Source organism: Dermacentor andersoni, chromosome 9 (assembly GCF_023375885.2).
Source record: "Dermacentor andersoni chromosome 9, qqDerAnde1_hic_scaffold, whole genome shotgun sequence".
Classification (NCBI taxonomy): domain Eukaryota; kingdom Metazoa; phylum Arthropoda; class Arachnida; order Ixodida; family Ixodidae; genus Dermacentor; species Dermacentor andersoni.
Window position 1 is genome coordinate 84,649,663 of NC_092822.1, and position 14,894 is coordinate 84,664,556.

The 14,894-nt window shown below is 45.0% G+C and overlaps 1 protein-coding gene across 2 annotated transcripts in view; it reads left to right on the forward strand.

The window, feature by feature from the left end:
* LOC126528325 (XK-related protein 6-like) overlaps positions 1 to 14,894 on the forward strand; it is a 61,421-nt gene that overhangs the window by 30,545 nt on the left and 15,982 nt on the right. Inside the window, exons 1-4 of one of the 2 annotated variants that reach the window (XM_072284230.1) lie at positions 3,987 to 4,792; positions 5,330 to 5,513; positions 10,590 to 10,780; positions 12,184 to 12,393. In XM_072284230.1, the coding sequence (XP_072140331.1) occupies positions 4,636 to 4,792; positions 5,330 to 5,513; positions 10,590 to 10,780; positions 12,184 to 12,393 (742 nt within the window). In that variant the 5' untranslated portion in view covers positions 3,987 to 4,635. Of the gene's footprint in view, positions 1 to 3,986; positions 4,793 to 5,329; positions 5,514 to 10,589; positions 10,781 to 12,183; positions 12,394 to 14,894 lie in introns of those variants that run through there. The other variant, XM_055068941.2, reaches the window with a different exon arrangement.

The window sequence follows — 14,894 nt, forward strand, 5'->3', positions numbered from 1 at the left end:
GCATAATACTTTCGACGTATTTTTTTTTTTTGTAATTCCCCTCATCTAAATGAAGACTTGATTTTAAATAACTAATATACACAATAGCCACACAGCCGCAGTAGATGTATTTCTGGCGAGCAAATGTACAAGTAATACATCAATCATTCAAATAACGACCGTCTCGGTGAACCGTACGCAGAGGAACGTAATGAAGCTACAGTTCTAATCACGTTATGTGCTCACTGCAAATATTATGTGATTGTGCGATTGTAGCTTAAAGGTTACCGTTTGCTTAAAAATTACAATGATGATTATTTTTGCTGGCCTTTATAAAAATTTCTGATTGGCAAGAACGATCGTTTCATCTCGAATCCTATTAATGGTCCTTTGTAAGATATATGCTTCACAGAAATATTTTCTTTTGTCTCTCTCTCTCTCTCTCTCTCTCTCTCTCTCTCTCTTGAGCGCAGGTGTATGCGTGTTTTCAATTCGCGATATATTTGCCGGCCCGGACAATCTGTCTCGTGCAGCACGTTGCACAACGGGGCGAAGTGTGGCGCGACTGCTTCGCTAATCGGGAGAGCGCGAAAGACAACCTGTGGGTGACGCGTCGGCGCGATCCGCAGCGGCCGCCGCCAACAGACCGCCGCTAATTCAGGGCTTTGTTTTCGTATATAGCATCGCTGGACGCACTCGCCGCATGCCGTCGGTGAACGGGCGACGCGCGCTACTCTGGCGCCATCTCGTAGCCATCGTCGCCGCAGAGCGGCACCACGCTTTTCTTATCATGCTTTCGCCATACCCTCCTCCTCCGCTTTCCGCCTCATACTTTCACTGTAGCCTCCTCCTCCTCCGCTTTCCTCATCGCGTTCTCTTCGCTTTTCATCCCACGCGGCGCTCCGCATTCCCTCTTTCCTCCTTCGCTCGGCTGGTTCTCTTGGTTACGGCGCCGATCCACGCCAACGCTCAACGCAGGAACCGGCGCTTCATATCTGCGCTCTAAAATAAACAGCCTATACAACAATTACACAAGCAGACAGCGCAACACCATAGCCGCTAAGCCACCGCGACGGGTCAATAGATCGTGAAATGAAAACAGGCATACAACTATGCTTGAATTTCGCATTAGAAATTATTGTAATCGTCGGTGATATTATTTCCTCGTTGACCAATCTATGCGTTTACTCCGACAGCTTTCCCGTCGGCTTCCTTGCACGCGGTGTCCTGCACGGCGGTCAGCTTCGGAACTATTCTCTTGAGCAGCAATAGACGCCTCCCTCGTGCCGCTTGGATTCGTTGAAGTCCCGGATCTTGCTGAATGCTACGGAGATAACTTTTGTTGCTTTCTGCAACTGCCACCCTCTCATCATCATTTAACTGTGATCAATATTAGTGCTGAAGCTGGGCAGTCAAGTGCAGCCATTAAGAAACAACGCAATAAAAAATGTACTTGACTGTATTTGAATAAGTATAGCGGGCTGCCCATTTATGAATGAAGCATAGCTACATGAAAGAAGTAACTCACCACTCTTGACCTCAGCTGATCTCTTTACGACAAGTCTTAGTTAAATCTTTAATTCTTGCACACTAGAAAATGGCCCCTTCAGCACTTCCTCCTGCATTGCAATTTTTCTATCACATAGTCTCGCTAATATAACATCCAGAACAGATGCTCTGATGTTCAATCCTTATCAATTTTGTTTGAAGCACATGGATCAATTGCTAATACAAATATGAAATTCCGAAGAAATAAAACTGCATGACTTTAAATTCAAAAGGCACAGCAACGGCTAGTAAAAATGTTTGCACCTAGAAGATTGTAAGATTCCTAGGCAGGGAGGGGGGCATGCAGTCAGTTTTGAGTGATTTTCACTGATGTGCCGAATCCGTGTGATAGAACCAAGTTTTCTCCAACAATGCTTAACTTAAGAAGTAGAGTTATGATGACGTACACCTGAAGGAAGATTGTAAAAACTCTGATAATGATGTAACCTTAAAAACATCGCTGGCACTTTCTCATAAATTCAAGCAGACTTCAAGGCAAACTGTTGTCATTCAGCAATGATTGCGTGAAAGGGATGATTATTATGTTATGACTGTTTTCAATAAAACCTTGGCACTTCCCCAGGAAAATGAAGCAAGGGTTAGAAAAAAACTCAGTGCCCTTCCACTCTGTAAAGGATGACCAGCGAAGCTGTGTATGCGGGTCCCTTAATGGCGAACTGCACCTCCGCCCCGGGTCGGCCCAGCTTTGCACTATCTTTGGGATCAGCCCACGAATGGGGAGTGCTTAACGCCTGCTTCACCTCCGCCGCGAGTCGGGCCAGTATTGCACTATCTTCGCGATCAGTCCACGTATGGGGAGTGTATAACGCTTGCTTCACCTCATACGCGAGTCGGGCCATTATTTCACTATCTTCCGGATCGGCCCACGTATAGGAAGTACTTAACGCCTGCTTCACCTCCGTGCCGGGTCGGCCCGGCATTGCACTAACTTCGGGATCGGCCCACGTATGGGGAGTGCTTAACGCCTGCTTCACCTCCGCCCCGGGTCGGGCCAGTATTGCACTATATTCGCGATCAGCCCACGTATGGGGAGTGCATAACGTCTGCTTCACCTCCTACGCGAGTCGGGCCAGTATTGCACTCTCTTCGGGATCGGCCCACGTATGGGAGTGCTTAACGCCTGCCTCACTAGAGAGTTTTAGAATAGGGGCCCCAATATTTTGGGGCCCCAAAGAGCTTTGCGGGGGTTAGCGTTGGGGCACGCAGGAGTGAAGAGTTTTAGAATAGGGCTTTGCGTTTGCAGATAGCGTCTTGCGCTGACAGCGCCACTACGGCGTCTAAGAAAAACGATTAAAAATAATTAAATAAAATATACCATCTTATGATATGAATAGTAATTTTGACTTGCGTGTATTCGCGTTTAATTACAATTTAGAGGTTATTCTTCAAGCAGCAAACAATTAGTTGTGCTTAGTTTGGAGCAAAAAAACCAACTTTACGTGCCTTCACCAGCCAAGCTTAGCCGTGTTAGGCCTACGAGCCATAAAATCCACACTCGAATTTGGAATCAGCGGCGTCTAATGAATCAATCTTCATAACACACGCTAGTTGAGAGAAAGCGATAACTGCAGTCACTTATCCTAGCTTGCGAACTTCACGCATTACCGCGAATCGAACCCAGTTTGGTGCTAGGTTAGAGCCGTCGCTTCGACGGGTGCCGCCATGTTTGTTGACGCAAAGCTTTTGGGAACGCTATTTGAGCTCCCGCTAAATCTGTGAAATAGCGTTCCCAACGCAAAACCCAAACGCAGTTTGCGTCTCGCGCATGCGCAGTGGCTTCGACGCTATTTCTTTGGGGCCCCAAAACGCTTGGGGCCCCTATTCTAAAACTCTCTACTATAAGCTGGATTGAATGTGTTATACCCTGCATGTTAATTTTGATGTGATATGTATGAATACAGTGAGTGCAGCTTTACGCAAAAAAGCTCATCACAAAGTTTGTGCCAAATGTCTGTCTTCTGATATACAACAGTTGTTAAATGTACATTTTTGAGCAGTGCCTTCCCCCTCTAAACATTAAAGAACCGCTAACAATTTGTAATCAGCAGTTGCTGACTTACTATGCCTGAACAGCAATGCCAGTAAGGCAGTAATGTAAAATTACTTTTAACCTAATTTAAGAATTTACCTGCCATAGAATTTAAACGTTGATTGAGGTATTGTAGCCCATGATCATCCCTGTTGTGGATGCAGCCCGAAGGACGTGACACAAGATCGTGCAGGTTAGTTTTCCCATTAAGATGACGTTCTGAATGTTATGCCACCTGTTAGCTGTCCTAAATTGCAACCAGTTGCTTGGATCCCACTTGTGAGGCTATAAACACTATAAACTATGTGCAGATGTTAAACGCACGCAAGACAATTTTGGTACAGCCAGTAGGCTTTCCTATTTTCTGTCAACCAATATCTATCGCTTTAATTAAATGCCACAGGCGTTCGAGGCAGCACTAGCTGGGTTGTTGGTTCATGAGCAAAAACCAGATTTCTGGAATCAACGAATAAAGGTAGCACTTCGTGCATGCAAGGTAGCATTCATCATGTCTGTCGTAATAAAGGTGACCATCCCCACTGAACACAACGGTATAAGAAAGCTACATTTGCCGACCGCGCGTGTAGGCATGCCGCCAAGTTTGCTGGCTACATGTGACTTGCGGAAAATATTTGCTGCTACTTTTCTTTTTTCACGAATTGACAAACTTTCAGTCTAACAGAGAAGGATAAAAACAATGACTGCGCGCCCGGCATGAAGCCATGCACAGCCTCCCGTTTTTCATGCCGTGCCAATGCCTCCTTTACTTTCAGGAGGCATTGGCCGTGCGCGTGAGGAAACTGTTTATTATTTTTTTTTTCAACGCGTTTTTTTCTTGTTTCGGTTAACGTTACTAGACCTAACCCAAGAGGTAATCTACTAACGTTGATCTAACCACCGTGGATCTAACGTTGGTTTCGGCGATGTGCTCCTAGTGGCGCGACCAACGCGACAGATAATGTTTTCCTTGTTTCTTCTGGTACGTCTTTTCCGTCTCGTCCGCGCCGCGCCGCAACAGTCGTCAGCGCGGTCTTCGCGCACAGCAAAACTTTTTGACAATGACCGCGCGTGTTTTGAACGAAATTTTTTTCAAAAACTTCGTTTACGTGTGTTCCGTGTCGACTCCAGAGGACAAGAAAGGACCCAGGTTCACGAAAGTGGATGTCTTCTTCACTTTCCTGTCGATCATAACGTTTTTCTCAGACATCGCTACCGGTACGTAAATGACCCGCTCCGCCCAAAGGATCGTTATGGATCCTCCGCGAAACTTTTCGAAGACTTACTTTAGTTAGAAACGTGCCCACCACAGGAACGAGCTTTACGTTATCGGTGTGATTGAACTATATGAGCATCGCATGTCTGTGGCCATGTCATGCCATTTGTTTTGTCGACTGTCGCTTGTGGACGGCCGGCCGTTATCGCATCTGTCGTACTAAGCGACTAAACCAAGGGGGCTCAGTCGACTCGGCTTTCTTTAAAGGCGCAGTTTATTGCCATACGGGGGTATAGAAAAGCGAGTACAGATCATTTACCTTGTCTGCATTATTTAAACGTCGCTACTGCTCAGATTTTGAGTTCTCAGTCACCGCTGGGAACAACAGCAACCGTGACAACGGTTTAGCTAAACCGTCTCAGAACGAAACGTTTTGCACGAAGCAAATTATGTCCGTGCGCTCATGTTCTCTTTACGATGTTATGCGTCTAGCGAGTGTCTTCACGGCATTTTTTCTTCCCGCTCTTTCCGCATGTCAGATGTGATCGTGGTCACTCAGTACGCCCTGTACCAGCTATGGGTGTACGCCGGCATGACCCTGTTTTTCGTGCTGATGCCTTCGCTGGTGGTGAACGTCTGCAGCTTCAGGTGGCACATTCACGACAAGCGTGTCTCGAAGGTTATCTGGGTCGCCAGCGTGCTGCAGCTCGGCGTTCTGCACAGGTAAGTCACGCTCCGTCGCTCCTTTGTATCCAGTGTCCAACTCCGTAATCCGCGTTAGCGTCGTTGGTGGATCAGCAACACGCATTGCGTGAACGCTAATCCGGAGTGTAGATCGCGTCCCGCTTCTTATCGCTGTATGGGGTAGATGCCCCGACTGGCAAAGATGCTGCGGTATTCTCAGTTGATAAGATAAACCGTGTTTATTCGTAGGTCGTAAAACACGTAACAGAAAGAGAAAAGAGAAACCAAGTGTTTGAGAGAGGGGCTAAAAACGCAATCAGTACTTGTGTCGCGTTCGACAGTATCCTCAGCAAACTAAAGTATAATTTAAGAAGCCATGCGTGACATCAAGTAAACAAATCATATAATTTCGAGGCTGCTTAGGTATAAAGATGCTCAGGAATAACTTGGTGATAGTATTGCTGGCAGTAATTGGTTGGTAAGGTCATGGGTTCTGGCTGGCAACAAACTAACTTCTGTTAAACAAGCCACTGTGCAAGCTAATACCATGATTATCTGATTTCACCTCTGGTTCTCGGAACACTGTGGTTGTGGAATCTAGACATGGTGGCAGTGTCAGCTTATTACTAATGTTGGCTTGCTTGGAGCACCTAAAAAAAAGAAGTGACTGTTAAAAAATACGAATAATGGCCAATTTCAGCAATTTGCCTGACTCGGTCCTCATTTACCACAACGGCTGCAGGCTGTCACTACCGCCACCACCTTTTCAAGAATGACCTTTTTGCGATGCACACAGCGTCATCTTTGTCCACTACAGTGTTGCCTACTGTGTCATCCAAAATGTGTGCACAGACACAGCTATTCTCAGAGTCTGCATCATGCAAGAAACCCTGAATAAATTTCCAAGCGCAAATGTTATGCAATAGCTCAGTATTTAGTGCACCCACCTCACAGCTGTATATTGCCACAAGTGCGCAAGATATCTCCAGTGGCTGGCTGTGAAGGTTTTGTTTTGAAGTGAATAGCTTTCTTTGGCTGTTTTGACCATTTGTGTGGTTGGCGGCTCGAGGTCGCTCGTTCGAGGCTGGAACGAAAACGCCACCACAAAGGACGCGCGCATGCTTTGTGGAGTGTCGTAGCTCTTTTAGATATGCATGCATGCCGTTGTTCACCTCATAATAAAGAATGTCCACCCATGCTACCACTACAGTTGGACTGGTTAATGACTGTGTTCAAAGCCTACTTAAATGTTCTCACTGCAACAAATATTTGTCGTCAAGATCGCCATTCCATTAATAAAGCGAAAAGCTCTCTTGAAGCGTTTAGCTATTCGCTTACACTGTCAATCATTTTCGATGGTTTCTGCACAGTGTTTTTCCTTGCCTTTTGCTGAGGGGCAGCCCGTTGACTACAGGGTGATGAAAAGAACAGCTGGACCTTGTTTCAAGCTTTTAACTGCCGTTGCAGCAAAAGTTTAGAGTGCAAACTTTGCAAGTCAACGTCGCAAAGCGAGGAACCTTGTTATCTCTTTTCTCAGTAAGTCATGCCTTTCAGTTTCCCAGCAAGTCATGCCTCAAAAGGTGGTGAGTGTTCTGGCATGTCGACAACTTGCCACAATTAATAAAAAACGTGTTTCCTCTCTTGTCATTGCGGCATGAACTGGCGGGGTCAGAGCCAGCTTTAATGCGATTAGCATTCTTGGGGGAATTCACCCAGTTTGCAGTAGGTCTGTCTGTCTGTCCCTATCTAACCTCTTTCACGCCAACTTGGATCACTGGGTGTATGCCACTGGGCATGTGTTGCTCTTCAATAAACCTCTTTCGTGCCAATTTGGGTTAGTGGGCCATTGGGTAATGCCCCTCTTCACATACCAAAAAAACGTTCTTTACAATTTCTCCAGTATTTGATGGAATCAAACCAGCATCATATACATTCAGGTGCTCTTATCCTACATACAGAGTGTGTCCACGAAAACTGAGTAATATTTAAAAATAGCCATTTTGAAATAAAAGGACGGTTCCATGGGAGACGCCATCAGTGGTGGAGGCCATTACTTGACGAGTGATACTTGGCAGTCAGTTGCTAATTAAAACAATCAGTTAAATAACTTTAAGTTTCAGTGGTCTCATCGTAATTTGGAAATTGAAGCAAGCTTCCGTACAAGCCATGTCAACTTTTGGATCCAGAAAAATGCAACTACCAATGCAACTGTGGCTTGATGAAATTCATCTATATTAGTGCACAAGATCAAAACTAGGAGGCTGCAGCGAGTGTTTACGTCATCCATCAGTCGACAGCTATCACACTGGGCTCTGGGCTCCTCGCTGTTTCACTCTTTGCCAGTTAGGCCTAGCAATGGTGTATTGAGGCATGTGGGGCCCCTCCTATGAATTCCGTATTCTTGAACAGTTCCGTGCGTTCCCTGACCTTTGTGTCGCCTAAGAATTTGACACAAAAGCTGAAGTACGACCAATTTTGCATTTGCTGAAGTGTGAAGATGGCTTATAAAAGAACTGTTCTTGCTACGAGTGACAAATGCACTAATACAGAAGTCTAGTCTCTCAATCCAGCTCAACTTAATATTTTCCGTCAGGGTTCTTTAAAAAAAAAAAACCAGGTGGTCAATATCAATCCCGAGCCCTCTGCTATGGCATCCCTCATAGTCGTGCAGTTTCATGATGCCAAACCCCGTAATTCAATAAACAAATGTGGGTGAAACACTGTGGGACTATTCCCAAGGATGCTGCAGAGTGTATGGTTTCACCTATGTAGCTTTCTTTCCAACGCCACAGAAGCATGTCCGCAGGTATAGTTACGGTGCCCATGATAGGGTGTGTCCCCTTCTCCCAACCTTTATCGACTACTTTCGTTTTAGAGAGCTACACAGAGCACAGTTTCGGCACTTAATGCCTTGTGCAAGATTACCTCAACAACTGTCTCCATCACCTGTGCCCGTATATATCACCCAGCAGCCAGCAGGAGTGGTGCTGACAGCACAAGCCAGAGGCCGTTATGTAACAGTTTCTGTCAGAGGCTTTGTGACAACTGTGGTAGCAACGTTTCGCCTCGGCTTTCTAGATTCTGAAATGTTGTTTGCACGCTTTTGTGACTGCGCAGTGGCACTGTGACTGAGTGTTTGTGCTGTTGCAGCTGATGACATTAGTGTCTTAGCATAGCATTACCCATTTCCAATTAAGGTTGTGTTCCACCAGCTGCACATACATAGTATATAAAACACATGCACAGCCAGCAGCAGACAAGCATCAGTAACAGCAGAATGTTAATGCCATGCTAAATACCCTATTGAACCACGTGTGCCCTCTCTTTATTAGGTGAACATAAATGAAAAGATGCGGATAACTGCCCTATAACCACTCCTGTGGGTATCACAAAGAAGAAGAAAAGGGGGTATCTTAGTCGGAGGTTAAACTACTGATGTGGTGGAGCATCGATCTATAGATATTGATAATAGAGGTTATCAAGGTCTCCTAAAAAGGTGCATCCCACTACTACCATATTTACTCAAAGTTAGGTCGACCATCAACCCCTATGTAGGTTGAACTCCCCAAGGGAAAAAAAAAACAATTGGACTATAGATCGACCCATGTTTATCTTTAAAAAGCTGGAAACTTTGAACATGGCACACCTTTATTTGCTGTAAGCTCGGCTATTAAGTCTCACTAGTCAATGCCACATCCTCGTCATAGTTCCATCTTCGTCATAACTACCAGAGAAGTCATCTTCATCGGATGCTTTACAGGCACCCTTGGCACCATAAACAATGTCACCTTCAGTGCCGTAGACGGCAACGAGGATATTGTAGTGGATATGCAGCGTTCTCTAAAGCTTGTGTGAATTATCTCCACACTGGCTTTACAGTGAGTGCAATGAAGAACTCCGTTAGCTCAGTACTTTTGCTGGCTTTGTTCACAAGTATAGGTCGAGATTCTTTGGTCAGGAATGTAGGTCAATAGCTCATTTCCGGGTAACATTCGTGAAAAAAAAGAAAGGTTGACCTATATTCAAAAAAACATGGTACATGTCATACTATTTGTCACTACTATTGTTCTATTGCAGTTCTTGTCTTATACGAGTTGTTCGTAAAAAGTGTGTGATCTGTATTCGCTGCTCTTCTGCTAAGAGAAAAGAAGGGGCTATGGCTTCATCAAGCTGTCTCAGACAGCTTTCTTCTGGAGCTGCTCTATCTGCAATTAACTGTATCGAAAATAAATGTTTTGATTTGATTCCTGAGGAAGGAGGTGAGTTGGCCATAAACCTTTGGGTTTAATTACGCCTACTTTTTAGTTGGACATTATTAGCCGCAACAGGTAAACAGTTCTGATAAAATGTGTATCTTCCATTCTGTTTCTTTCTTTTCCTCTCTTCCTTGTAGGTGCTCCGAGCTTCAATAGATTTTCATACTAAAACACTCATGCGAGTTAGCATTCATCCGTGTTTATTGAATCTTGTGTTTATGTTTTCATGCGAAATAACTGCATGGACTCTTGAAAGATGGCACAGTGGCTTTGCGACGATCATCATCATTATCAACACAAATTGTGCCGAGGAGCCTCCTCACCGACCACCCCTTGTTTTCTTTGCATACAATTATCTCGGAAGGAAAACCCTTTAAAAGGAAAGCGCTGGCCAGTGTCGGGGAAGAGTTGGTGCAGCTAGCTCTGACCAGGAAAGTCGAAGTGCTCCCCCCCCCCCCCCCCAAACAACCCGACGAGAGCCGGTGCAACTAGCATTTAGTGCACATAGTCATGCACCACGTGGGTCAGATGTCTGTGCACGTTATCATTTGCAAACTGAACATGCATTGTTCTTGGATGCAAATGTCGCCCAGCCAAAGCATGACCCGCCAGGCTGTGCTCCTTGACTCTCGTCAACACCGCTACGCAGAGCACCTCAGGCAAGGCGCGACCCATCAGGGCGTATGCCCTGCCACTGCTAAACGCCGCATTGGTGACTGACAATACCTCCATTGCTAAAAATACTACGGTGATAAAATAATGAAGTGACAGTGTCTTGTGGCTTTCTTTTTTTTGCTTCTTCATTTCGTTCAAAGTGAAGAGGATACCGTAGACCTTCTGTGCACATTCCCACCACCAGGTACTGGCTGTGTTTGCGTGCGGGGCTCAAGGCCGAGCGGACACGAGATGTGGACGATTTCCACGAGCTGTACCAGCACCAGAGTGACCTCTGCATGCTCCGCCTGTTCGACTCGTTCCTGGAGTCGGCGCCTCAGCTGGTGCTGCAGCTCTACATCATGGTCAACCACGAGGACTGGAATCCTTGGACTGGTCAGTACCAAGGCATACTGTGCTAACCAGCGAGTGGCCATACTCATTGCCTGTCACCTCACAGTCGTACAGGCTCAGATAATACCACGAGCAGTCCGATTTAGAGGACGTCATGTTATTCTGTCTCTAGAACAACTCACACATGCTTTTTTTTTATGCATATATGGGTCGCTGAAACTTTTATAAAATGATCTTTCTGATATGAAACTTAACAGTGATGACAAAGAAACTAGCAGACACTGTTACCAAGAAGCCCAAGCCATATATGTCCTTCTAAAACTCGGCAGCGGAAAACTTGCCTCTAAAATTGCACAGTACAATTTACATAGCAAGGATTTCACCCCATAGAAAGCCATTTGTGGGCTATTATTAGGCCTGATACTGCTATGTGAAGAGGACATTCAGAGTCCCATAGCTTTCACCACACCAGCACCTCTCGAAATGCTAAGGTTCACACATTCTGGAGTGCCAGTCATTTAAGTCACTGGATTTGCAGACATTCTCATATGTATCCTCACTTGTAGCAAAGCATTCTGACCATTAAGAATGTTGCAGAGAACAAACACATAGAAACTCATACTTCAGTGCCAACCTCCTCTGCAGAAACAAAGAGAACCCCGTCTGGACCTCGAGTTTGCAGTATGAAACAAACAAATAATAAAAGTTCACATATTCTACAGACTTGCAAAAATTGACAACACAAAATGTTCCCTGGACCTCACAAAAATTATTTAGTTTAATCTTGCAGTTGAAGAGACATTAAGTAGAAACATAAGCTTATTTATTTATTCATTTATTTAAAATACTTTCAAGGTCAAAAGATAGTTAGCCATATTAATAATTGCCCTTCTACAATACCAAAAAATTGCTCTTAACCTGAGTTGATTAATGACTAGCCAGATGAGACACGAAAATGGAAGTCTGGTGGCAACACTACCTCGAAGGTTCCACACCAGCATGCAGTGACGTCATGGATTTTGACAGCATCTGCTTGGGCCTAGTTAATTTTTTTATTGGTGAACATGGAAAAATCTGTATTCCAAGGGAACCAAATGCTTGGCTTAACAAGTTTCAAGAATGTTTATTAAGCTGCAACAGCCCAAATATGAAAAAAAAGATACATTAAGAATCGTGACATCACGCTGATGTACCTGCACTAAAGGCTCGGTGCAAAATTTTAAAAGTGGGAATTAATTTTTTCTTGTGATGATTCACATGCTATCATACCGCACAAGTGACAAAAAAAGGAGTTTTAAAAAAATACTTTATCTGAATAAATTAGTCTAAACTGACATAGTGTTTCTATTTGGTGTCACCTTAAAGAAACGTGTTAGGCATGAAAAAAATGAATAGTTTTTGAGCGTGAGGTGGCTGAGAACAAAGATCTGTGTGATGTATTGCAGGCATCTCGGCACTGCTGTCTCTACTGTCTCTCGGCTGGGGCATTGCAGCCTACGGCAAGGCCATGAGGCTGTACCGTGCTGAAAAACAGCAGCTCTCCTGGACCGGTCTGATTCTGCAGACATTGTGGAGATTTGGGACCATGACCTCACGTGTGACCTCCATGGTTCTGCTTGCATGCGTCTGTGGCGCATGGACTCTAGTCATCATCGGTGAGTGCCAATAAATGGACACAAGGAAAGAAGAGTCAAGCTCTTCACCGAATGGAAAGCGTAATACAGTGTATCTTTGGGCAGTTGGTATTTCATGATGGATATTTTTAGCGCAGAAAAGGAAAAGCCATGGACACGTTCATGAAGACAACCCGTCCTGGTTCCTTTCCTATTGTACTAAACAAATTTTCCTGCAAAGTGCGCATTCATCTATACAGAAATGTTTGGGCAGAGAACTGAATGATCAGATAAAAATGCAAAGCAACAAAATTATAAAAGATCATTGAACAATAAATTGGATACCACACATTCTGACAACTGGCCAGAATGTGTTGCGATACGTTGATGGACATTAAATGCCCATTATTTATAGCGACAAAATCCAGCACGCTGTTTGCAGTTTAAGTAGCAATAGTAACTTTAAATTGGCAAAGAAAGTCTCAAGAACCACGAGTTCTGGTGGCGAAATCTTGATACTTTGGACGTAGTGTATGAGGTTACTCTACATAATTTGGCTGCTATTAAGTACAACATGATTATTCCTTAAATTAGACACTTGTGCTTTATTCTATGCTTCAGAAATCAAAAGTGCAGACATGGCTACGGCAACATGTTGAACTGCGTATCACGTGTAAAAGTGTCGTTTCGTTTTTGATCCGATTGGTTTCGTTTTGACTGGTTAGATACCGAAGCAGTTGGACAGCAAGCCACAAAAACACGTAGCTATTATCGCAGAAGTACTTTAACACTTCGGAAAAGATGGCTCATAGGAACATCGACTTAATAAACAAAATAATACTTCGTCACAGTTGCGGCCGCACTTGTTGTCTGCCTTCTACTAATGTCGGCGTGTAATCACTGTTGCGCTCATCTATCACTGTTTGCAGCATGCTCCCAGTGAACGACTACATGCTCACTGCAGATCGAAAAATTGTGATAAACAATGTTCCACGGAATTCTCCACCCTACCACTTCATGATTAGGCACTCTGACTGGTAAGCTTTCCATTGCGTTAAAGAATAGGTGCAGTCAAATCTCGATAATTCGAACTCGGAGGGGCCTGAAAATTTGTTCGAATTAAAGGAAGCCAATTGAATAGAGGACTTACCTGCAGTGGCACGTGGGCACTGAGCTAACACATGAGTGGGAAGTTCCAGAAGGTTTATTCACGCGTATTTACAAATTGTAGTCAACGTCCAATTTTTCGGACATCCTAGGGGCCGCGAGAACGTCCGAAAAAATGAATGGATGCTTTTTACTGCCCCCAAGGGCTCAAATCGCCACAGGCACATCCGAAATGGCTCTAAAGGCCTGCCAGTACACTTGTTAAACGTATCGATGCTCGTACCGTGATAGGAGACGGCGGGTGCACGCATGTATAATTAAAGGAAGCATACCATGTCCCATGACAATTGCCCCTTCTAACTTTTGGTATGCTTCACTGCGTACTACCGCTGTATTGAGGCAAAGCTGACTTCCGGGAACAGACATCATGCAGGCATCATGCATCATGCATCAGACAAAGGCGGAATCGGCACCATTCCTAACAGCGGCGAATGTTACGGTGAAGCTGTTAAGGGCTAGTTCTCCCAGGATCGTGTCCATGTGTTGACACAAAATCTTGAAGATAGTGCAATGCCGGCCCGACCTGCGGCGGAAGTGAAGAACGCGTTAAGCACTCTCCATAGGTGCGCCGATCCCGAAGACAGTGCAATGCCAGGCCGACCCGCGGCGGAGGCGCAGTTCGGCATTAAGGGGCCCACGTACACAGCTTCGCTGGTCATCCCTCTTCACAGAGTGGAAGAGCACTGAGTTTTTTCAATGAAGAACACGGCGTGAACAACAAGAAGCTTGGTAGCGAACGTCGCGAAGTAGCTAGGCCTTGTGTTGCTGTGATGTGACTATGGCTGCCAGTGGATCTGGGTGCGAGAGCGCCGGTTCGAGGTGGCGGGACTCAAGCTAAAGTGATAGATTAATGGTCAACAATGTTTAAGGCATCAGTATACAGTAAACCCTCACTATAATGAAGTGAAATGGGGAGCAAAAAAAATTTGATATAAACGCTAATTCAGTGAAACTCATTACTCCATAAAAGTTCAGATCTATCGAGATCAGATTTCTCAGTTAAAATGGTTCCTTTCACAGCTGTCCACGCTAGGCACGTGGAAGGCTGCATGGAGTAACGTTTGCCTGTCTGTTGCACATTGCTTCCACAGCGTCATGGCTGCATGGCAGCGCCACTGAAACACGCAGGCACAGCAATGAGGAAAAAGCGGCACAGGCAATGCAATGACGATAGCTGGCAAAAAAAGGCTGCTACTACTAACCTAACCTTACCTTACCGCGAAAAAGGCTGCTACTGGAGTCACGGCACATTCATAATACGGGGGCTAACATAAACCGCCTGAAGTGCAACCTACCCTCTGTGTGCATCCGTGGCCTTGGCAGCATGATGAAAAGAAGGAAAGGACGCCCAGCCAGGTAGATCCCCACTCTAGGTC